Consider the following 25806-nt stretch of genomic DNA (forward strand, 5'->3'; position numbering starts at 1 on the left):
TGGAAAATCAATGAAAATGCCAGATAAATACCTGTGGTGTGAATTAACAAAAATGCATAAGAATGTTCCAATTTCTATGCTAACATTAATTAGTGTCTGCTTTAATGTGTTCTTGCCTTTGTTTTAATTTAAATGTAAATTCAGATGAATTTCATATTTCAGATCCTCTCTATTCTTATTGACAAATAAGATAAAAGGAACATATCAGCAGAGACTAGGTCTTCCTATAAGCCATTAGCAGCATGATACCACATAATTATTATGGGATAAAGATTAAACAGTAAAGCTAAAAAGCCCTAATAAAAACATATTCAGATAAGGACTAGAACATCAGGGGGATGTGAAAACAGATATATATCATAACTGAAGCCTGAACTACAACTTCCTATACCTCCTCAGTGACTTTGATCCAATGAACATTTATTGAACACTAATTTTTCCAGGCAATGTGAGGTGCAGGGAATACAAATATGAAGACAAATCAAAACCCCATCGTTCAGAGTTTGGTTATTCTATGGCCACCAATGTTTCTCTAAGTTATGTATTTACATAAAGCTTTTACTGTGCTGTCCAGTGTAGGCACATCTAGTCCCAAGTTCCAATTGAAATTTAAATTTGCACTACTCATATCTCATATGCTCAATTAAACTAATCACATTTAAAATGATCAATAGCCACATGTGGTTAGTCACTACCAACCACAGTTGTACTGGACACACATGCATCATGACATATGGATACAGAGATACATAGAAATAACATTTGCATAATCACAGAAAGTTCTACTGTATAGACTTGCTCAGACACTAAATAATTGGTCTCCATCACATACTAATTGTATGACTATGGAAATCATTAGTTAGCCTGTGGGCCTGTTTGGCCATAGACACAACCAAAATGTCCCTTCAGGAGAAAAAGTCTAAATCCATATGACCTATCCATTCAAAAGAACACTATGGAGCAATTAAGAAAGCAAGTTAGAGCAATGTGTACTAATGAACAAGATCACAATGTAATATTAACAGGAATATAGCAAGCTGGATTAAGAAGTACCCAATGTGATACCATTTGTATACAACACACAGTCATATCAAAGTCTTCCACATTTTCTACAAACTATCTTAAATACACAAATATATAGAAAACTACATTGACAAAACAGGTAAATGTAGTTATCCTTGGGATAGTGGCCAAAGGGGATTTTGCCCAAATATAAAACAAGCTAGTTTAGGATAAGGTATTAATATTTCTTTGCTAAGAGAAAGATGCTACTCTATTCACACTATCCAGGTACCAATAAAAGTACTTTGAATATTGTAAAATATGATTTAGGTATGTAAGTTTTGATATCCAAAGATTCTAGGCTAAACAATACAAATACAGCTTATGTCATGATTTGTAAGTTTCTATAGCAGTGTAAAAACCTACAGAGGCAAGAAAATACAGTTATTACCTTTAGAAAACAATCTGTTATTGAAAAAGATGAATCAATTCTCTGCTAGGTTAAAACTCATCCCTGCACCGGTCAAGGAGGGGAAGTGGAAACAGAGGGTCAGTTCCTGCCCTCCAGCAACTGCAGACACAGACTCAGGGGAAGACACACATTCAACAAGTTTTACAACAAACTGGGATATATGTTATCAACTAGAAGCAGAGGGAGAAAGGAGAGTGAGGATGAAGTAGACAAAATGTGTGTTGTGGGGAAGAGGTCAATGACTCAGGCAAAGGCTGTTGATGGGTGAGTGCTGAGATGAAAAGGAATGCAAGGGCTCAGGTTGGGGAGGGATAGAGGAGGTGAAACAGAAGGGAAACAGAACCATTATGCAGGTCTTTGTAAACCATGGTAAAGACTTCAGATAATTTTATTTTATTTTATTTTATTTTATTTTATTTATTTATTTTATTATTTTATTTCATTTTATATGTTTTGTTTTTAATACTTTACTTTCAGATTTTTTATTACCCATTTTTAAAATATATTTTATTGATTATGCTATTACAGTTGTCCTATTCTCCCCCCTTTATTCCCCTCCACCCTGTGCAACCCCTCCTGCCCACATTCCTCCGCTTTAGTTCATGTCCATGGGTCACACATATAAGTTCTTGGGCTTCCACATTTTCTAGTCATACTATCCTTAATTTCCCCCTGTCTATTTTCTATCTACCATTTATGCTACTTATTCTCTGTAACTTTCTCCCTCTTCCTCTCCCCCACTGATAACCCTCCCTGTGATCTCCATTTCCATGACTCTGTTCCTGTTCTGCTGATTTGCTTAGTTTGTTTTTGGTGTTGTTTTAGTTTTTAGGTTCCGTTGTTGATAGTTGTGAGTTTGTTGCCATTTTACTAATCATATTTTTTATCATCTTCTTTTCCTTAGATAAGTCCCTTTAACATTTCATATAATAAGAGATGGGTGATGGAGTGATGGTGAACTCCTTTAACTTGACCTTATCTGGGAAGCACTTTATCTGCCCTGCTATTATAAATGATAGCTTTCCTGGATAGAGTAATCTTGGATGTAGGTCCTTGCCTTTCATCACTTCAAATACTTCTTTTCAGCCCCTTTTGACTGCAAGGTTTCTTGCAGCTGATAGAGAAATCAGCTGATAGTCTAATGGGAACTACTTTGTAGTTAACTGTCTCCTTTTCTTTTTCTGTTTTTAAGATTCTCTCCTTATCTTTAAACTTGGCTAAGATGTGCCTTGGTATTTTCCTCCTTGGGTCCAACTTCTTTGGGACTTTCTGAGCTCCCTGGACTTCCTGAAAGTCTATTTCCTTTACCAGATTGGGGAAGTTCTCCTTCATTATTTTTTCAAATAACTTTTCAATTTCTTGCTCTTCCTCTTCTACTTCTGATGCCCTTATAATTTGGATGTTGGAACATTAAAAGATGTCCTGGAGGCTCCTAAGCCTCTCCTCATTTTTTTGAATTCTTGTTTCTTCATTCCGTTCTGGTTCAATATTTCTTTCTTCCTTCTGCTTCAAACTGTTGATTTGAGCTCTGGTTTTCTTCCTGTCACTGTTGGTTTCCTGTAGATTTTTCTTTATTTCACATAATGCAACATTCATTTCTGCCTGGGTCATTTTTATGCTGTTGAAGTATCCATTGAGTTCCTGGAGCATCTTGATAACTAATGTTTTGAACTGTGTATCTGATAGTTTGGCTATCTGTTCATTGTTTAGTTGTATTTTTCCTGGAGCCTTGAACTGTTCTTTCATTTGGGCCTTTTTTCTTTTTTTTGGTCTCAGTATGCCTGTTACACATAGTAAGGGGTGGAGCCTTATGTGTTCACCAGGGCAGGGCAACCCCCATGGCTGTGTTGTGATGCTGTATGCGGGGGAGAGGTCTGAGAGAGAAGAGTGCTTGCTCTACTTTCTTCTGGTTTTCAGTCACTTCCTCCACTACCTACACTCAAATTGGGCCCTTCTTGTGGTGATTCCTGGGTGGGTGGGTTTGTGTACATTCTAGGACCCTGTGAATTTCTCCAATGAACTCTCCTGTGAGGCTGGGAGTTTTTCCTGCTGCCACCTTAACCCCCATAGGAGTTTTCAGTCAGAGGCTTTGAGACTTTACTTCCCTATACTGGAACCCTGGGTTACACAGTCTATCTCACTCCCTAGTTATTCCCCCCAGTTTATCTGCACATGAATGTGGGACCACCCAGTCCACAAGCTTCCACCTCTCCCAGTCCACCAGCCACTGCCTTGCTGAGTCCTCTCCACCCAGCTGCCATCTCTGGCCCTCTTACCAGTCTGGACAAATGTTTCTTCTTTAACTCCTTGTTTATCAGACTTCCATACAGTTTGATTTTCTGTCAGTTCTGGTTGTTTTTTGTTTTTTAATTTGTTGTTGTCCTTTTTTTGGTTGTGCAAGGAGTCACAGTGCATCTATCTGCCTCCATCTTGGCCAGAAGTCCCAAAAATTTATTTCTTACAGTGTGGAAGCTGGAAATCTGAAATCAGGGTACCAGCATGGTTGTGTTGGGTGGGGGCCATCTGCCAAGTTGTAGACTTCTCACTGTGTCCTCTCTTAGTGGAAGGAATAAGCTAGCTCTCTCTCCTTTTTTTTAGTTTTTAAATCATTTTTTATTAATGTTTGAATACAGTTGTCTCCATTTTCCCACCACCACTTTCCCTCATCCTACCCACTTCCACATCCTATGTCCCACCCTCAATCCTACTCCCCCCCCTTTGGCTTTGCAGTTGGAAGTCACCAAACTGTGGTTTCAAGAATGACAGTGACATGATCAGTTCTGTTTTTATAGAAGTGTCTTTCTTGCTTCAGGACGGAAAAGGGAATACCAGTAGTAGTCAACTTGGCAAGATATAACGCTGACCCCAAGACTGTGAAGGTAACAATGGAGCAGTGAAAAGTGGACTGATCTGAGAGAGAACAAGGAGACAGAATGGGTATGATTTGGATTCACTTGTTGGAGAAAATATATAGTAAACTGTCCTAGTTGTGGGTATAGGAACTTAGCAAATTTCTTTTCAATGCATTTTTAATGCAAAAGATCTTTATCTTTTCTTACAGGTACACAATCCTTTACCTATAATCCCCAAATCCAGAAAGCTTTGAGAATGAAAAGGATTACTATAAGATGGAAGCAAAACCTGACTTGAATTAACATGAGGTTCTTCATCCTGCCTCATCCCATTCTGCTTAAATATTCACATATCTTATGGTATAAATATTAATATCTGTGATTATGGAGTACAACTGGAAAATACAGAGGACTTGTTAAGTAAAAGATAGTATATTCACTGTTACCTTTATAAAATCTGACAAAATCTGAATTCAGCAACACATTTGACCCCCAGAATTTCTGGTAATGAAATGTATATGGGAAGTTTTCCATATTCACCCTACAGCTTTAGAGTAACTAAGATTACACTGATACAACACCACTGGTGATCTAACTACCCATAAAAATATGTTTGATAGGAAAGATTATTTTCAATTGTGCAATCAGGCCTGCAGTTAAGAATGTGTGTGTGTGATAGGATGGGAAGAGTTCATTTTCAGGGAGGTTTTATTCCTCTGTAGAGAAACTGCTACAAGGCTTATGCTCATATGTCTGTTCTCCTGGGGACTAATACTTGTTTCCAACAAGGTATCTGATGCAAAAAGACAGGGACATCAAAAGGAATCAATCCCAGGACTCCACCTACAACCATCAGTATTCACTCATTTTTTTAACCATTGGCATAGCACTCCACTAGAAGATTTGGAGACAATATATGAATAATACATGATCCCAAACTATTCTCTAAGAAGTCATGCCAAAGACGTTTTATAAACATTTGTTAAAATAATAATAAACTAGAAAATCAGAGAATATTTATTTTGTCTATCACATTAAACATGAGATGAGGAAAAACCAGGCTGAGTCCTCCAGAGGTTGAGAGTAGGAAGAAGAGAGTGTCTAAGGAAGCAAATGCTTTGATGGGTAAGATCTAGAGAGACAGTTGCACCAGAAGGAATCAAAGCACAACTTCTGTCAGTAATGGAACTCTCTATTGGTACATCTTAAGCTACATCATAAACTTACCTTACCCAGTATAAAATCATGGAGTTATATTTATGTTTACTTTTGGGATGGCACTGACCTAGAATAAATCTAGGTTTTTGTTTTTGTTTTTGTTTTTGTTTTGTATTGCAAAGACAGTAAATTTAAGAGATTCTTGGTGGTTGTAGGCCCTTTTGCAACATTAGAGAAGCTGACCAGAAAGTTTTTACCTTCAACACAAGAAGGCTGAGCCCAAGATGTACCAGCAACCTGTCCTGGGAAGCAAGAACACTTGACTGTTTGTGACTGCTCTTCTATGTGGTTTTTGTTATAGCACCTGTGTGTAGCAACCACCTCAAAGGTCCCCTGCTTGATTTGGTGCTAACCTGGTAGGTAATGGGAGAGAAAAACATACCCAGTGCTGTTCGGAGGTAATGATGCCTTGGTGGAGGTACCACCAAGAACATGAATGATGCCATGACTACATTTTCCAACTTTCTGTGCTGCCTAAGAATCTTTGCAACTTTTATTTTAATGTAATTTTGAATATATATAAAGGTGTCAGAGGAAGGGGATGGGGTGAAGATGGCAGAACAGGAAAATTCCTGGCCACCAACACACCAAAACTACAACTAAATATAAAGCAACTATCTCTGAGAACAACATGCAGACTTCTAAAACAGCTCCTCTACAACTAAGAATGTGAAGAAAAGCCACATTGAGATGGATAAGGAGGCAGCAGAGAGGCATTTCATAATGGGAGGAATATCACAACCCTGGGAGGAACCTCTGAAGAGCAAGGCATCTGGCTCACCTTGGGGTGCCCAGCCTGTGGGGCCTGTTCCAGAAAAAGGAGCCCCATAATGTCTGGTTGTGAGAATCAGAAAGCATATTACATCCCAGAAACTGAGGGGCTATAGGAAAGCAAGCATCTTCCTTTACAGTGTGTGGGCACAAACTCACTCACTCTAAGTCAGCACAGTGACAGCAGTGTAAGAGGTGGCTGGGTCACATGTAAAAGGGATATATTGACTCCTTTAGGGTGTCTGCCAGAGGGATTTTGTGGGGCTCTCTCTGTAATGGAGGCAATAATAGCAAGTGCCTTTCTTTTCTCGAGTGCTTTGTTTGCTCTCCTTTTATCTCTCCTGCCTGAGCTGGCAGGCACCCATATCTGACACACTCCATTAAGCTTCTAACCATTCCATCCACCCAGCTTTCCCCTAAAGACCCACCCAGCCCAAACTCTTTCCAAAGGAACACTCTGCTCCCAGCTCCAGAATCCAGGGGCATCTCAGTGGCCCTCAAAAGTGGGTCCCTGCCCACCAAAACCTTGTGGATGGCCCTGGAAGACCTCTAAAATAGTGCCCTGTCCCTAGCACCTGGTAGGTGGCCAGAAGCATCTGAAAAGTTGGGTTGAAGGGCTGGCCAGACCCTGCACACCAATGTACCTACAACAGTTGACACATCCACACTGGAGGCCTGCCCTATACATGAGCACATCAGTAGCAGTGGCAGCCAGGTTTTACTACCAGACATGTAGGATGCCAGACCAATCCCTACAGCAGTCCAGACAAGGCTTTGCAGACAAATGGGCTGGAGGCCAGCCCCACACAACAGAGTGCCTCAACAGTTGCAGCCCACCTACAAAAAAATCATACACAGAGCCCACATGGGTGATGTCCCTGGAAAACCTGGCCCTGGTGACCAGGGCAACTGTACTATTAGGCCCCACAGGACACCTTCTACATAAGACCACTCTTCTAATACCTAATACACAGCAACAAAGAGAGTCTTATGCAAAATGAAGAGACAGAAAAATACCTTCCAAGTTAGATAACAAGACAAACTCCCAAGAAAAGAACTAAATGAAATGGAGAAAAGCAATCAAACAGATAAAGAGTTCAAAGTAATGGTAATAAGGGTGCTCACCAGACTCAGGAGAAGAATGAATGAACACAATGAGAACTTCAACAAAGAGATAAAAAATATTTTTAAAAATTGGAACTGATGAATACAACAAATTAAAGAGAAAAATATACTAGTGAATGTCAACAACAGATTAGAAGAAGCTGATGACATGGAAGACAAAGTAGTGGAAATTACCCAACTGGAAAAAACACAAAAAATGAATAAACACATAAATAAAGAATTTTTTAAAGGAGGAGAATTTAAGGGACCTCTGGGAAAACATCTTGCATACTAACATTTGCATGATAGAGTCCTAGAAGAAGAAAAGTAGAGAAAAACCTCCCTAACCTGACAAAAAAAAATAGATATCCAAGTCCAGGAAGCATGTTGTACATTCTCCAGGATTGATCACGTTAGGCCACAAGACAATTCTCAATGAATTTAAGAATAAAATAATATAAAGTACCTTCTCAAACCACAATGGAATGAAACTAGAAACCAACTAAAAGCAGCAAACTGGAAAAGCACAAACACATGGAGACTAAATAACATGCTACTAAACAATTAATGGGTTAATAAAGAAATCAAAGAAAAAATATCTTGAGATATATGAAAATAGAAACACAACAATCTAAATATCTATGGAACACTATAAAAATAGTTCTAAGATTGAAGTTTGTAGCAATACAGGCTGACCTCAAGAAATATAAAAAGTCTCAAATAACAAATCTAACCTTACACATGAAGGAACTGAAAAATAAAGAAAAAACAAAGCCAAAAGTTATTTGAAAGAAAGATATAATAAAGATCAGAGCAAAAATAAATGTAATAGAGACTTTGAAAAACAACAGAAAGGATCAGTGAAACTAGAGCTGGTTGTTTTTTATTTTGAAAAGATAAAATTGATAAACCTTTAGCCAGAATCATTAAGAAAAATGAGAGAGAGATCAAGTAGATATGATGGGAATTAAATAGGAAACTTTCAACTGACACCATAGAAATACAAAGAATTATAAAAGATTACTACAAACATTACTCTCTCAGTATCTGCAGATGACATGAGATTTTATGTAGAAAACCCTAAAAATGCCACCAAAAAACTATTGGAATTAAAAAATGAACATGTCAGTCTGAGGGACTATTTGAGGAACCTCCATACTGTTTTACTGAATGAGGACATTCACTAAAGTATAAGAATACAGAATTAATATAAGAAATGAGTTGTGGTTTCATTCACTAATAACAAATATTAGGAAGAACAATAAAAAAAATCCCATTTATAATTGCATCAAAAGTAATAAAATACATAGGAATAAATTTAACCAAGGAAGTAAAAGACCTGTACACTGAAAGCTATAAGACACAGAAGGAAGAAACTGAAGACAACACAAATAAATGGAAATATATACCATGCTCACTGAAAGATCAGAATTGTCAAATGTCCATACTACCCAAAGCAATCCACAGAGTCAATGCAATCCTTAACAAAATGACAATGGCATTTTTCACAGACCTAGAACAAATAATCCTAAAACTTATATGAAACACAAAAGTTCTCAAATAGCTAAATCAATCTTGAAAAAGAACAAAGCTGGAGGTGTCACACATACTGATTTCAAACTATACTACAAAGCTATAGTAACAAAAATAGTATCATACTGGCACAAAAGTAGACACATAAATCAATGGAACAGAATTAATTGCCCATAAATAAACCCAGTCTCACATGGTCAGCATAGGCCAAAAGAGCAAAGAACATACAATGGGGAAAAGAGAATCTCTTCAATAAATGTTGTGGAGAAAACTGAATAGCTAAATATTCACCAAATACACACTAAAATAACAAATTGGACTACTTTCTTACACTATATATAAAAAATAACCTCAAAATAAATTAAAAATTTAAATGTAAGACCAGACAACTTCAAATCCTAGAAGCAAATATAAGTAGTAAACTCTTTGACATCAGTCTTGGCAATATTTTTTTTGATATGTCTCCCCAAGCAAGGGCAACAAAATAAAAAATAAACAAATAGGATTATATTAAACTAAAGATTCTGTGCAGAAAAGGAAACCATCAACAAAATTAAAAGGCAACCCACTGAATAGAAGAAGACATTTATAAATGACACACAAACAAGGGTTTAATATCCAAAATATACAATGAACTCATGCAATGCAACATAAAAAGCCTGTAATTTAAAAACAGAGGATCTGAACAGACATTTTCCCAAAGAGGACATACAGGTAGCTGAGAGACACATCAAAGGATGCTCAATATCCCTAAACATTAGCGAAATGCAAATCAAATTACAATAAGTTACCTCATCACACCTGTCTGATTAGCTATTATCAAAAAAAACAAATAAATGCAAATCAAATTACAATAAGTTATCACCTCACACCTGTCTGATTAGCTATTATCAAAAATAAATAAATAAATAAATGCTGGCAATGATGTAGAGAAAAAGAAAACCTCATGCACTGTTGGTGGGAATGTAGATCAGTGTAGCCAATATAGGAAATGGTATGGATACTCCTCAAATAATTAAAAACAGAACTACCATATGATCAGCAATTCTACTTCTGAGTATTTGTCCAAAGAAAACAAAAATACTAATTCAAAAAATATATGTACTACTATGTTCATTGTAGCATTATTTAAAATAAGCAAGATATGGGAGCAACCTAAGTGTCCATTGATAGATGAATGGATAAAGATGTGATACTGTTACAGGGTGCAGCCAAGAGGCGGGGAGGGGGAAGAGATTGGAATGGGGTCCATAACTCAAGGTGTCTAGGAAATATTAGAAAGACATATTGAGATGTCCTCACCCCTCCCCCCACAGGTGTGAGTTGGAGGAAGGGACACATGGAGCAGGAACATGCAGGGCTGTTTTGTACAGCCACAGCTTTGCAGCTAATCCATGGCATGGTCCTTTAACATATCTATAGCCTTTGGCTGGTCACTTAGATATGTTACATAGCTGTGGCCATGCTCTGAGCCAGAGAAATGGAGGGACTCACCACCCAAGATGTGACTGGGGGGCAGGTTCCCTAAGTTATAGTGCCTGCATGGGACCTTGGAGAAGATTGGCTGCATGACATGGAATCACCCCTTCCCAGACTAACAATGACAGCCCAGTAAACTTGGAATGATACAGGAATGGTGGAAGGTGTAACTGATTGTAGGAGGAGTCAGAAATGGGGGTACAGAAGAAGATTGGCATGGGGATTTAAACCCAGAAATGGCAGCCATTAGAAGGAGAGCTACAAGGTTTTGCCAGAGTGAGGACCCCTGCAGCTTTGGTAGAAGAGGACCACGTGGCTTTGGGATGCTCCTTTTGGCCATGTGGCCTGGAAAGCAGGAGAGACTTGGCCTGGAAAATGTGTATGAAGAACTCTTGCCAGTAGGCCATGAGAAGGTGCCACATGGCTTTAGAATAATTGGAGATCCTGCCTAGACGGTGACAGAGCTGATGCTGCCAGCAGCCTGAAAACACAGACATTTGTTTCTTTTCCTAAGTTACAGTACCCTGAATTAGGGCAGGGGGAGAAGGAAGCTCTGTGGGCATCTGTGCATATCCTAAAGTGCTTTGATATTTTAATGAAGACATTAGGTCACTACTTTAACTCTGTATAGCATTAAATAAAAATTTCCTTTCCTTTTCACAAATCTCTGGCATTGAGAGATGTCTTTCCTATTGGCGACAGACAATCGTGTCCAGCAGGGGGACCTTTTGGTGGTGGTATATCACCCTTGCCCTCCTGTGTTCTGTAACAATACGGCATAATATAGAGACAGAAGATGGCTGCATGGCAGGAGGGAGCAGATTCCACTTCTCCCTATAAACAGGAGAAAAACTTAGTGGATCTATGGAGGAACAGAGCAAACAGCCAACAGTACCACAGCATATATGAAAATAGGAGATCAAAAATTGTAGCAGACATTGAAAAACCAGATGGTAAGGAGAGTGCTTTAGGACAATAAGGGTTCAGGGATCAGCATGGGGACTAGGGAGGCTGCAGCCCCAGGCCTGGTGGTTGCAGGGTCTCCCACAGGGCTCCTGGGAGAGAGCTGGGTCAACTGCTCCATCCCCAGCCAAACAAGGATTGAGTAGCTTCCGGAAAGCCTGGTTGCTTGAAGGTGCAGAGAGGGGAGTGAGGACTGAGTGGCAAACACACAGGGGCTTTAAGCACCCACGCATAGCCCTGAAAAGAATATGCACCTGAGCCCATGTAACCAAGGGTGGCCCAGCCATGATCCCATGCTTGAAACCCAGGGAGAGTATGCTTTGTGGAAGACCCAGAGCCCACAACAGTAAACCCAGGAGAAGTGTGCCTAGAAGGGCCTGGATCCCACAACCAGGGCCCTGTGGAGAGGCACCAGACTGACTCTGAGGAGAGTGCTCCACTGAGTGCTGAACAGGAAGGGAGAAAAACGAAATCAATTGCCCCTCAGCCTGCTGCCGCCACCAACACCAGAAAAACTGGTTTGGCCAGTTTGAAACCAACAAGAAGTTTTTTTGCTTGTTTGTTTGATTTTTTTTAATTATTTATTTTTTAATTCTTATTCTTTTTATATCTCTCAATTCATTTTGCTTCTCTTTCCTTCTTTGTGGTTTTATTCCCTCTTCCTTTCTTTCCAATTTTACTTTTTCTTACTTCCTTCTTCTGCTTTTTTTCTTTTTTTTCCTTTTCTTTTTTCTTTTTAAATACCCACAAGTAAGACAAAACCAAAAAAAAACAGGAACTGTGAAGACACCAGAGTTGGACCCAAAGAGGGGCATACCAACAGCAAAACAGTGAGACAAATTTCACTTTGCTACTACAGAGAACCTGCAACTTATTGCACATTTGTATTATTATTTTTTCATTATTCTTACATCTTTTATTTTAATAGCATTTTTGTATTTCTCTTCTTTCTGTATACTCCTCTTTGTTTGGCTGCTTATATCGTATCCTTTCACAGGTGTCCCCTGTTATATCATTCATAGTGTATTGCTAATTTACTGTCCTACACTTCATTTGTGTTCCTTTAGTAAACTACTTGAGGTTCTATATTCCCTATTCTTGTTATCCAGATAGCATAGATTCTGTGATATGATTGTTGCTCTAATATTACTGTAAATAATAGGTATTCCATATAATTGTAAATACTATACAACATCCACTCCCTCCACCCACATCTTAGTGCACTTCAGTTTACTGACATCTATCACTGTAGTGGTTAACTCTCTTCTGTCACACACTATACCTATTTGCTATTCTTTACTCCCACCTTACCCGAGAATCTGACCTCCCACAAACTCACTGCTCTCTAGATCCAACTCACAATCCTTCCCTCCACAACAAGAGTCTTATGTTCATTCCATCCTTTCTAAAAAGTGGCTACTTGGGTGGAATATCACAGTTAATGCTATATATAGCCAAAGGATCTCCTATTTCTTCTCTACTGGCTGCTACGGTAAATATCACAGAATACTCTCTTGCTGTCTTAATCCATTTTTCCTTACCCTCCAACTGATCACAAAAAAAGAGTAGGTGGAAGCTGTGAACACCAGGATACCCGAAGGATACTGTACCACTGAATCTCACATATATTCTACCACAGAAGTTCACACCATGAACCCAAGGAGACAGAAAACATCAATTTAAAAAGCAGAGGATAACAAAAAGAGTCTCACAAACAACGGGAAGACAAAGAAACAATCCCCAAATGAAGAGAAAGGAGAAAGCCTCAGAAAGAAGGCTAAATGAAATAAAGGCAACTCAACTATCAGATATTGAGCTCAAACCAACGCTTATCATGAAAATCAATGGGGTCACAATGAGCTACAAGAAACTACAGGGAAACTACAATGAACTCACTGCAAACTACATCAACATGAAAAAGAAATAGAAACTATCAACAAGGGCCAAGAGGAAATGCAGAATACAATTTCTGAACTGAAGAATATAGTAGAAAGAATCAAAAGCAGGATTGATGAAACAGAAGATCAGATCAAGGAGCTGATGGACAAAGTAGAAAAACACACTCAGAAAGAGCAAGAAAATGAAAAGAGGCTCAGAAAGAATGAAGAGGGATTAAGAGAAATGCAAGATAATATGAAATGCAATAATATCCATATAATAGGGATACCAGAAGGACAAAAAGAGAAATGTATACAAAACCTATTTGAAAATGTAATGATGGAAAACTTCCCTAGTCCGATGAGAGAAAAAGTCACACAAATCCAGGAATCACAGAGAGTCTCAATCAATAGGAACCCAAAGAGACCCACCTCAAGACACAGCATAATTAAAATGGCAAAATACCAAAACAAAGAGAGAATCTTAAAGGCAGCAAGGGAGAAACAGGAAGTAACATACAAGGGAGCGCCAACGAGGCTAGCAGGTGAATTCTCAATGGAAAACCTCCAAGCCAGAAGAAAACGACAGGAAATATTCCAAGTAATGAAAACCAGAGGTCTGCAACCAAGGCTATTAACACAGCAAGGCTCTAAAACAAGATAGAAGGCCAAATAAGAAGCTTTCCTGACAAAAGAAGTCTAAAAGAATACACCTACACCAAACCAACTCTGCAAGAGATACTAAAGGGCCTGCTTTAAGGAAATGAAGGAAAAGAGAGAGAGAGAGAGAAACACAGGTACAATGATAGCAATAAATAAGTACCTATCAATAATAACCTGAAATAAAAATGGATTAAATGCTCCAATCAAAAGATATAGAATAGCTGAATAGATAAGAAAGAATGACTTACACATATGCTGCCTACAAGAGACCCACCATAGGACAAAAGATCTACACAGACTGAAAGTGAAGGGCTGGAAACAAATTTTCTATGCAAACAGAAAGGAAAAAAAGCAGGGGTACCAATATTCATATCAGACAAAATAAACTTCAAAAAAGGCCATAAAGAGACACCCAGAAGGTCACTTCATAATACTCAAGGGAAAAATCCACCAAGAAGACATAAACATTGTAAATATATATCCACTCAACATGGGAGCACCCAAATACATAAAGAAAATCTTAGAGGACTTCAAGAAAAGTATTGACAGCAACACAATTAAACTAGTGGATTTTAAAATGGCACTATCAAAAATGGACAGATTTTCCAAACAAAATGTCAACAGATTTTGTGGCATTGAACCATGCCCTAGATGAAATGGACTTCACTGATATACATAGAGCCCCTTATACCAAAGATGCTAACTACATATTCTTTTCAAATGCACATGGAATATTTTCAAAGATAGAAAACATGATAGGACACAAAACCAGCCTCAACAAATTCAAGAAAATTGAAATCATGCCAAGCATCGTCTTGGATAAGAAGGGGCTGAAACTGGAAACCAACACCAAGGGAAAAAACCCAAAAGACCCAAAATGATGGAGATTAAATAGCATGCTATTAAACAATGAATGGGTCAAGAATGAAATTAGGGAAGAAATAAAGAAGTTTCTGGAAACAAATGAAAGTGAACTCACAACAATCCAAAACTTATGGGACACAGCAAAGGCAGACCAGAGAGGGAAGTTCATAGCAATACAGGCCTACCTAAAAAAGATAGAAACATTTCTAACAAACAAACTAACCCTATGTCTACATGAACTCGAGGAACAACAACAAAGACAGCCCAGAGCAAGTAGAAGGAAGGAAATAACCAAGATCAGAGCAGAATTAAATGACATAGAGACTAAAGCACAATTCTAAAGATCAATGCATCCAGGGGCTGTTTCTTTGAAATGAAAAACAAAATTGACAAGCCTTTAAGGAGATTCACCAAGAAAAAAAGAGAGAAGACCCAAATAAACACAATCAGAAATGAAAGAGGAGAGATGACAACTGATACCACAGAACTACAAAGGATTGTAAGAAATCACTATAAAGAACTGTATGCCAAGAAATTTGAAAACCCTGGTGAAGTGGACAAATCTCTAGAAAAATATAATCTTCCAAAACTCAATGAAGAAGAAGCAGAAAGCCTGTACAGACCAATAACAGCAAATGAAATTGAAGGTAAAAAAAAAAACAAAACAAAACTCCCAACACACAAAACCCTGCACCAAATGGTTTCACAGGAGAATTCTATAAAGCATTTAAGAAAGAGCTACCCCTTATCCTTCACAGACTATTCCAAAAAATCCAAAATGATGGAAAACTCACAAACTCTTTTTATGAAGCCAGCATCATCCTAATCCCAAAACCAGATAAAGACATAACAAAGAAAGAAAACTTCAGGTCAATATAGCGGATGAATATAAATACTAAAATCCTCAACAAAATTTGGCAAAACCGCATCCAACAATACATTAAAAAGATCATACACCATGACCAAGTGGGATTCATCCCAGGGATACAAGGATGGATAAATATTAGCAAAGCAGTAAATGTATACATCACATAAAATCAAAGACAAAAATCACATGATCATATCAATAGATGTGGAAAAAGCATTTGATAAGGTGCATCACCCATTCATGATAAAAACACTCAGCAAAGTGGGAGTAGAGGGAGCATGCCTCAACATAATAAAGGCCATATAAGAGAGACCTACAGCCAACATCATACTCAATGGGCAAAAATTAAAATCTTTTCCAGTAAGATCAGGAACAACACAAGGGTGTCCTCTTTCACCACTTCTATTCAGTATAGGATTGCAAATTTTAGCCACAATAATCACACGAGGAAAGGAAATAGAGGCATCCAAATTGAAAAGGAGAAAACAAAACTGTCACTGTTTGCAGATGACATGATAGTGTACATAAAACCTATAGAATCGGCCAAGAAACTGCTTGACCTAATAAATGAATTTGGCAAAAGAGCAGGATACAAAGTCAATATCCAGTAATCAAAGGCATTTTTGTATACCAACAATGAAACAGAAGAAGCAGCAATCAAGGAAAAAATTCCATTTGATATAGCAAAAAGCAAAATAAAATACCTAGGAATAAACCTAACCAAAGAGGTAAAAGACCTGTATTCCAAAAACTATACACTGAAGAAAGAAATCAAGACAGACACAAACAAATGGAAACATATACTATGTTCATGGATCAGAATTAACATCATCAAAATGTCCATGCTACCCAAAGCAATTTACACATTCAATGCAATACCTATTAAAGTACCAATGGCATATTTCACAGACATAGAACAAACACTTCAAAAATTCATATGGAACCACAAATGACCCCAAATAGCTGCTGCAATTTTGAGAAAGAAGAGCAAAGTAACAGGGATCACAATACCTGATACCAAACTGTATTACAAGGCCACTGGAATCAAAACAGCCTGGTACTGGCATAAAAATAGGCACCTGTGCCAATGGAACAGAGCAGAGAGCCCAGGAATAAACCCAAGCCTCTATGGTCAATTAATATTTGACAATGGGAGCAGCAACATAACAGGGAGTAAAAATAGCCTCTTCAACAAATGGTGTTGAGAAACTGGACACCTATGTGCAAAAAAATGAAACTCAAGCACCAACTTACACCAAACACAAAAATCAATTCAAGGTGGATAAAAGATTTCAATATAAGCCTTAACCCAATTGAAGTCCTAGAGGAGAACATAGGCAGGCAAATCTCAGATATTTCACACAGCAACATTTTTACTGATATGTCCCCTAGAGCAAGGGACATGAAGGAAAGATTAAACAAATTGGATCTCATCAAAATAAAAAGCTTCTGCATGTCTAAAGAAAACAGTATTAAAATTAAAAGAGAACCAACTGTGTGGGAAAACATATTTGCCAATGATACCTCAGACAAGGGTTTAATCTCCAAAATATATAAATAACTTACATGATTCCACTCTAAGAAGAGAAGCAACCCAATTAAAAATGGGCAAAGGACTTGGGCAGACACTTCTCCAAGGAGGACATACAGAGGATCCAGAGACACATAAAAAGCCGCTCAATATTGCTAGCTATCAGAGAGATGCAAATTAAAACCACAATGTTATACCACTTCACACCATTGAGAATGGCCATCATAAACAAAGCAACAGACAACAAGTGTTGGAGAGGTTGTAGAGAAAATGAAACTGTAGTGCACTGTTTGTGGGATTGCAGACCTGTACAACCACTATGGAAAATAGTATGGAATTTCCTCAGAAAATTAAAAAGGCATCTGTCTTTTGACCCATCAATTCCACTTTTAGGATTATATCCTAAGAACCCGGAAAACCAATCCAGAAGAACCTGTCTTGCACATAGCAGCACAATTTACAATGGCCAAGTCCTGGAAACAGTAAATGAGTGGGTCAAAAAACTATGGTACTTTTACACAGTGGAATTCTATGCAGCAGAAAGAAAGGAGCTCCTCCTACCCTTTGCAACAGCATGGATCGAGCTGGAAAGCATTATGCTAAGCGAAATAAGCCAGGCAGTGAAAGACAAATACCATATTTTTTCACCTTTAACAAGAACCTAATCATAAAACAAACAAATGAGCAAAATATAACCAAAGACACCAAAATAAATAACATGCTGACAGTGACCAGAGGGAAGAGGGGAGAGAATTTCAAGGGAAAAGGGGAAGGGTCTACAGGAACAAGTATAAAGGACACATGGACAAAAACTGGGGCAGTGGAAATGGGAGGTGGGGAAGGATGGGTGGGTGAGCTGGGATGGGAGTAAAGGACAGAAACATGTACTTGAACAAAGATTAAAGTAAAATTATAAATAAACAAATAAACAAGTAAATATATGTGATATACACACACACATACATACACCATGGAATACTACTCAACCATAAAAAATAATAAAATCTTACCATTTATGACAATGTGGGTGAAGTATAATGCTAAGTGAAATAAGTCAACCGGGAAATACAAATACTATATGATCTCATAAATACATAGAATCTGAAAAAAAATAAACAAAACAAAATGATAGACATAGAGAACAAACTGATGGTTGCCAGAGGGGAAGGAAGTAGGGAGAAGAGTGAGAAATATGAAGGGGAGTAAAAGGTACAAATTTCCAGTTATAAAATCTATAAATTACATGAATGTAATATGTAACATAAAAATATAATCAATAATATAAAAAGTAACTGTGGGGTGCCGAGTGGTTACCAGACTTATTGTGGTAATCACTTTGGTAGGTGTTTAATGCTGAATAAACATATTGCACAACTGAAGCTAATGTAGTAGTATATATTAACTGTATTTTAATTTAAAAATCTCTTTAAATAATGAATTATCAGTGAGAAAGTTGAGACTGTAGTGACCATTTGATCATTTCTTCTTCCACTATGTACTTTTCAGGTTTGTTTGATTTTTTGTCAGTGACTATGTTTTGTTTTTTATATAAAAACAAGAAACCTAAGTTTGAGCATTCTTTAAAAGCTGTCAAGAGCAATGCAAAACATTCTATGAACATGTCAGTCATGGGGAATATTTGAGGACTGTTTTCCATATTGGCTATACCAATCTACATTCCCACTAACAGTGTATGAAAAGGCAACTGACTGAATGGAAGAATACATTTGCAAATGATACATGCAACAAGGGTTTAATATCCAAAATATGTAATGAACTCATACAACTCAACATAAAAAATTCTGATTTAAAAATAGAGGATCTGAACATAAATTTTTCCAGAGCACATATAGATAGCCAAAAGACATATCAAAGGATGCTCAACATCCCTAAACATCAGAGAAAGCACAGTGTGGGGAATACAGTCAATAACAGTGAAAAAACTGAATATGTATCAAACTTTCAGGTGATCACTTTATATGGTATATAAATGTCTAATTATTATGTTGTACACCTTAAACTAATATAATACATATAATATTGTGTGTCATCTGTAACTTAAAAATCGATTTTTAAAAAATAGTAGAGGACTTGAGTAGACATTTCTCCAAAGATGATAAACAAATCACCAAGAAGCATTAATAATGTTCAACATCACTAATAATTAGAAAAAATGCAAGTCAAAACCACAATAAGATATCACCTCACACCTATTATAATAGCTACTAATGGAAAATCAGAAAATATCATGTTGATGATATAGAATAATTGGAACACTTGTGTACTGTTGGTGAGATTGTAAAATGGTGCAAACTATTATAGAAAACAGTATGGAGTTTCCACAAACAAAACTAAAAACAGAACTACCATGTTATTCATCAATCCTACTTCTGGAGTGTGTGTGCGTGCATGTGTGTGTGTCTGTGTGTGTATGTGTAATCACATACATATCAACTGAATTGAACTGAATTGAAATGAGGGCCTCAAGGAGGTATTTGCACATCCATGTTCATAGCAGTAGTATTAAGTAAAGCAATTTGGATAAACAAAATGTTATCTATACATACAATGGAATGTTATTCAGCTTTAAAGATGAAGGAAATACTGTCAGGTGCTATACGACATGGATGAACCTTGAGTACATTATGCTAAGTAAAATAATTTAGTCACACACAAATACTGTATATGATTCCACTTATATGAGGTATATAAAGTAGTCAAACTCATAGAAACAATAAGAAAAATGGTGGCTACCAAGGACTTGTGGGAGAGGAAAAGAGGAGTTGTTCTTCAAAGGGTAAAGAGTCTCTGTTTTGCAATACTAAAAGGTTCTGGAGCTCTTTTTCACATCAACATGAATATACTTAATACCAATGAACTGTATACTTAAAAAATGGTTACAATAGTAAATTTTGTTTCCTAAAAATAATTTTTAAATTAAATATATCATTTGGAGCTAGGAAACAAACAGAAGGAAAAAAGGGAGAAGTTATCCTGGATCATCCAGGTGGGGCTCTTTGTGATCATGTGAATCCTCAGAGGAAGAGCAACAAGGCAGAAGGGGAGTTGAAGATAAAGCTTGGGGAGGACTCAAAGTGCCATTTTCAACTTGAAAGAGGGATCAAAAGTCCATGAAATTAAAACCTCAGTTTGACAACAACAAGGAACTGAATTCTTCCACCAACCTGAACACATTTGGAATGGGACTCTTCCCCAGGGTCTTCATAAAGGAAGGCAGTCCTGCTGGCACCTTGATTTTTAACCAGTGGTTAAGACCCTAAGCCAGACTTCTGACCTACAGAAACAAACCTCCCAATTTGTAGGAATTTGTCATAGCAGCAATAGTAAACTAATCCAAGGCTTTTTACCCAGATCCATTACGTAAACATGTGACCCAACTGGCTTTATCATTCATTCTCTTTCACATATTATTCTGAACCATTTGAGAATAAGTTGTAGACTTACCACTTTATCCCTAAATGTTTCAGTGTCTATTTCCTAAGACAAAGATTCTGTTTTACAAATCAGAAAACTTACATTGACACAGCACTATTATATAACCAACAATCTATAGTCAAATTCTGTTATTTTTCCAAATAACATCCTATATAGCCATTTCTCCCTGCCCAGGATCCAACTCAGAGACCTGCATTATATTTAGTTGTAATGATTCTTGAGCTTTCTTTAAGCAGAAACTATTCCTCAGCTTTTATCTTTCTTAACCTTGACATTTAAAATTTTTTCATGCTAGCTATTTTGTAGAATTTCCCACAATTTGCTTTTGTATATTTCCTCTTGACTAGATTCAGACAATAATTTTGTAGCAGAATACCACAGAAGTGACACTGTTATTCTCAGTGTATCATATCTAGAGGCATGGAACAGCCACTTGCCCAATTATTAGTACTATTTCATTTAATCTCATGGTTAAGGAGGTGTCTGCCAGGTTTTTCCATTTCCAAAGGTACTGTTTTTTTCCTTTATAACTAATAATCATTTTATAGTTTTTGAGACTATATAAATATCCCATTTTTAATCAAAACTTTATCCAACATTTTTAATATCCATTAATGATTTCCACTTGAATAAATTATCAGTATGATGGTTACAAAGCTGATTCTATATCATTGCTCAGATTATCTCAGATCTAGATCAAAGACCCTTCATACAGGCAGCCTGTCATTTTGACATATCCCCATTATTCTTTGAGACCTTACCAACTTTCTGGCTTCTCATGTGAAGGGTCTTTGTGTGCCAGGCTGATGTCATATCTTCCCTGTCCTCATCATTTTTCTCCAAGGGGCCCTGATTATTTTTTGTGGGGCATTAGCTTTAGAAACCAAGACCTTGGCACATAGGTTTACTAATTGCTACCAGGGAGTGATCTGAGACTGAAGGCATTTGGAGAACTGTGTGTGTGCATATACAACATGAGTTCACATTGATATCTCCAGTTCCAAGCTAGCACCATAGGTTCTTACAACTCTCTCCACAATTCTGTGTTTGTAACTCCTATCAACAACGAGAAACCTGATTTCCACAATTCTACAACAAATATTAAGTTGTTTTTTAAATTTACATTGGAATACATTTTATTTGTTAGGAGTCTTTAGCTGTGACAACAGAAACTGATTTGAGCTAAATCAATCCAAAGAGAATTTATTGGAAAATTATCAGGAGATTGCAGATCCAAGAAAGAACTTAGCTTTGTGGTAAGTATAATGTTCCTCATAGCCAGCCCTGAGTGAATAATTCCATTTTATGAGTCTGTCATACTATTTAAGGCAGTGTTAGCTGTGAAAATTACCATCGCAGTCTGCAATCATCCCTGACTCCTAGGTATATACAGCTTGGTGCAGTCCCTTGCCATGTGGTGATAGGCTGCTCTTTATGATAAAGAGCAGGCAACAGAAGTGATGATGTGTCACTTCACATATTGGGTGGCCACTCTCTCTGTGCCCCTCAGGTGACTCACTCTAGGGAAACCATGGCATGAGCTACTCTATAGAGAGACCTGTGTGGCAAGAAACTGAAGTCTTCAGACCACAGCCCTGGAAGCAAGCTTGTAAACAGACTCTCTTCCACATTAGGCCAGTGCTGTCTGTGTGCCATTGCACAACAGCAGTGATGACCGGTCACTTCCATGGTTAGGTTATAAAAGATAGTGGTCCACTCTTGTGCTTGCTTATCACTCACTTTGGGGGAACCGTGTCATCTGCACCTCTATGAAGACACCCCTGGGACCAAGAACTGAAATCTACTGCCATCAGTCAGTTGCATGAGTGAACATGGAAATGCATCTTACAACCATCCTCAAATCTTCAAAGACTGTGACACCAGTGGCAACTCAACTGGAATCTTGCAACTGAAGCAGGACCACCCAGCTGAGCCTCTCCCAGATTCCTGATGCTCAGAGTCCATATGAAACAATACATCAATTGTTTTAAACTTCTAAGATTTTGGCTAATTTGTTGCATAGAAACAAATAACTAATACACCAAATTTGGCTACACCAGGATGCAGGCACTTACCTTTGCTCTGATAAAAACAATGTAAACAAAATTGTGGAGGAGATCATATTTAGAAATTATTAATAAAATACAACCTTTTTGAGTATCCTCATGATTTTCAGATATATCATGTACATATAAATTATTCTATGAATTACAAGCAGTCTCATCTACTCATTGAAACAGATTTCCCCAAGAACTCCCCTGGGAAAATACTTTCCTTGAGTTCTCCTGTTTGGTGCATGTGCTTCAAGTAATCAGTTAAAAAATATTCCATAATATTCTGATTTTAATCCATAAAGATAGGCCTCTCACAAAATAACCTTTATGTTATTCTGAATTTTTTATGCCTTTCCTGGTCATATTATCTACTATCTTAAATATCAATGGGAGAAAAATTCAATTACTGGTGAGAACAAAGTTTCATTGTAAAACACATAAAAAAATAACCAGTACCCAGAGAATCAAACCACCAGCATGAGAGTTTTCAATCTAGTACTAAAAAGCAAAAAATATATGAAGGAAGTACTTAAAACTATAAATTTAATTAAATTTTCACAGGAGTATTGATTTCCCACAGGTAGTTGTATACAATTATAAAATAAAAATAATAATAATAGTGACTTCTGGCCAAGATGGACTTGTAGGCAGATACACTTTGCTTCCTTGCAAAACCAAAAGAAGGACAACAACAAATTTAAAACAACAATAACAAAAAAAAGAAAGAAAAGCCAGAACTGCCAGAAAATCAAGCTGTATGGAAGTCCAACAACCAAGGAGTGAAGAAGAAATATTCATCCAGACTGGCAGGAGGGGCAGAAGCTGGCAGCTGGAGCAGAGATAACACACAGCAAGGCAGCAGCTGGCTGTCCCACTTTTGCAGATAAACTGGGAGGAACAAACAGGGAGTGAGACAGACCACACAATCCAGGGTTCCAGCACAAGAAAAGAAAGCCTCAAAACCTCTGTCTGGAAAAATCTTTAGGGGTTGTGAAGGTGGGAGAAACTCCCAGCCTCAAGGAGAGTTTATTGGAGAGACCCATAGGGTCCTAGAACATACACAATCCCAGCCACCCCAAATCAGCACCAGAAGGGCCCAATTTGCTTTTGATTAGCAATGGAAGTGACTGAAAGCTAGCTAAGAGCCAAGCAAGCAGTATTGTTCCCTCTCTGACCCCTCCCTCACATACAGTGCCACAACTCAGCAAAGTGTGTTGCCTTGCCCTGGCAAATACATAAGGCTCTGCCCCTTACAACATATCAGGTACACTGAGACAAAGAAGTATGTCCCAAATGGAAAAACATATCAAATCTCCAGAAAAAGAACTAAGCAATGAAGAGATAGCCAACGTATCAGATGCATAGTTCAAAACACTGGTAATCAGGAAGCTCAGAGAATTGGTTGAGTATGGTCACAAAATAAAGGAAAATGTGAAGGCTGTGCAAAGTGAAATAAAGGAAAATATACAAGGAACCAACAGTGATGGGAAGGAAATCAGATCTGAAATCAAGGATTAGGAGCAGAAGAAAGAAATAAACATATTCAACCAGAACACAATGAAGAAACAAGAATTTTAAAAAATGAGGAGAAGCTTAGGAACCTCTGAGACAACTTGAAACATTCCAACATCCAAATCATAGGGGTACCAGAAAGATAAGAGGAAGAGCAAGACATTGAAAACTTATTTGAAAAAATAATGAAGAAAGACTTCCTTCATCATGGACATCTTCAATATGGCAAAGGAAATACACTTCCAGAAATTCCAGGAATCTCAGAAAGTCACAAAGAAGCTAGACCCAAGGAGGCACACACCAAGGCACATAATAATTACATTACCCAAAATTAAACATAAGGAGAGAATCTTAAAAGGAGACAGCTACCTCCAAAGAAGTTCCCATAAAACTATTGGCTGATTTCTCAAAAGAAACCTTGCAGGAAAGAAGGGGTGGAAGGAAGTATGCCACATGATGAAAGGCAAGGACCTACATCCAGGATTACTCTATTTAGCAAAGCTATCATTTAGAATAGGAGGGTAGATAAATTGCTTCCCAGATAAGATAAATTAAAGAAATTAATCATCACAAGCCCTTATTATATGAAATGTTAGAGGGACTTATCTAAGAAAAAGAAGAAAATCAAACCTAGGAACAGTAAAATGACAACAAACTCACAACTATCAACAACTGAACCCAAAAATCAAAACCACAAACAAACTAAGCGAACAATTAGAACAGGAACAGAATCACAGAAATAGAGATCACATGGAGGGCTATCAGTGGGGAGTGGGAGCGGGGAGAATGGGGGAAAAGGTACAGGGAGTTGGTAGCATAATTGGTAGGTACAAAATAGACAGGGGAAGGTGTTAAGAATAGTATAGGAAATGGAGAAGCCAAAGAACTTATATATACAATCCACGGACATGAACCAAGGGGTGAATGCTGGTGGTAGAGGTGGAGCAGAATGGAGGGGAATAAAGGGGAGAAAAAATGGGACAAGTGTAATAATCAATAAAATACACCTTAAAAATAATAATGATAGTAATTCCACTGTCAGTAGTAACACAGAGCTTTAGCACTGAGTAAGCAGATAAGTGATGACTGGGAAGTGCTATTGGGAAGATCCTTCTCTGGTCTCCAACTGCAAATAAGCCCCTCAGGTAATCATTCCCTGACAGCTGACTAGCCATGTGGAGCCCAGTGTGAATACATCCTATGTCCTCTCCCACTGACTGCCCTCCCTGTTGTCCACTGCCTCAGTTTGCTCAGACTATGATAACAAATACAGATGGGTAGCTTAACCAACAGATAATTTCTTAGTTCTGGAGGCTGGAAATCTAAGATCAAAGTACTGGCTAATTCAGTTCCTGGTGAGAGCTCTCTTCCTAGTTCTTAACTGCCACCTTCTATATTTTCACATGGAGGTAAAGTGCTCTGGTGTCTCTTCTCCCTTTTTGATAAGGACATCAGCCCTGTCAGATTAGGCCCCACCTTTGTGACCTCATTTAACCTTTACCACCTCCTCATAGATCCTATCTCCAAACACAGTTGTACTGGGGTTTAGTGCTTCAACGTATGAATTTGGGGAGGAGGACACAAACA

General features: G+C 37.7%; 1 protein-coding gene across 1 annotated transcript in view; it reads right to left on the reverse strand.

Annotated features, from left to right (window-relative positions):
- The window catches only part of TAFA4 (TAFA chemokine like family member 4), a 191926-nt gene that overhangs the window by 40248 nt on the left and 125872 nt on the right, over positions 1 to 25806 (reverse strand). The window contains 1 exon segment of the mRNA XM_036031660.1: positions 5742 to 5897. Coding sequence (XP_035887553.1) covers positions 5742 to 5897 — 156 coding nt within the window.

Source organism: Phyllostomus discolor, chromosome 7 (genome assembly GCF_004126475.2).
Source record: "Phyllostomus discolor isolate MPI-MPIP mPhyDis1 chromosome 7, mPhyDis1.pri.v3, whole genome shotgun sequence".
Classification (NCBI taxonomy): Eukaryota; Metazoa; Chordata; class Mammalia; order Chiroptera; family Phyllostomidae; genus Phyllostomus; species Phyllostomus discolor.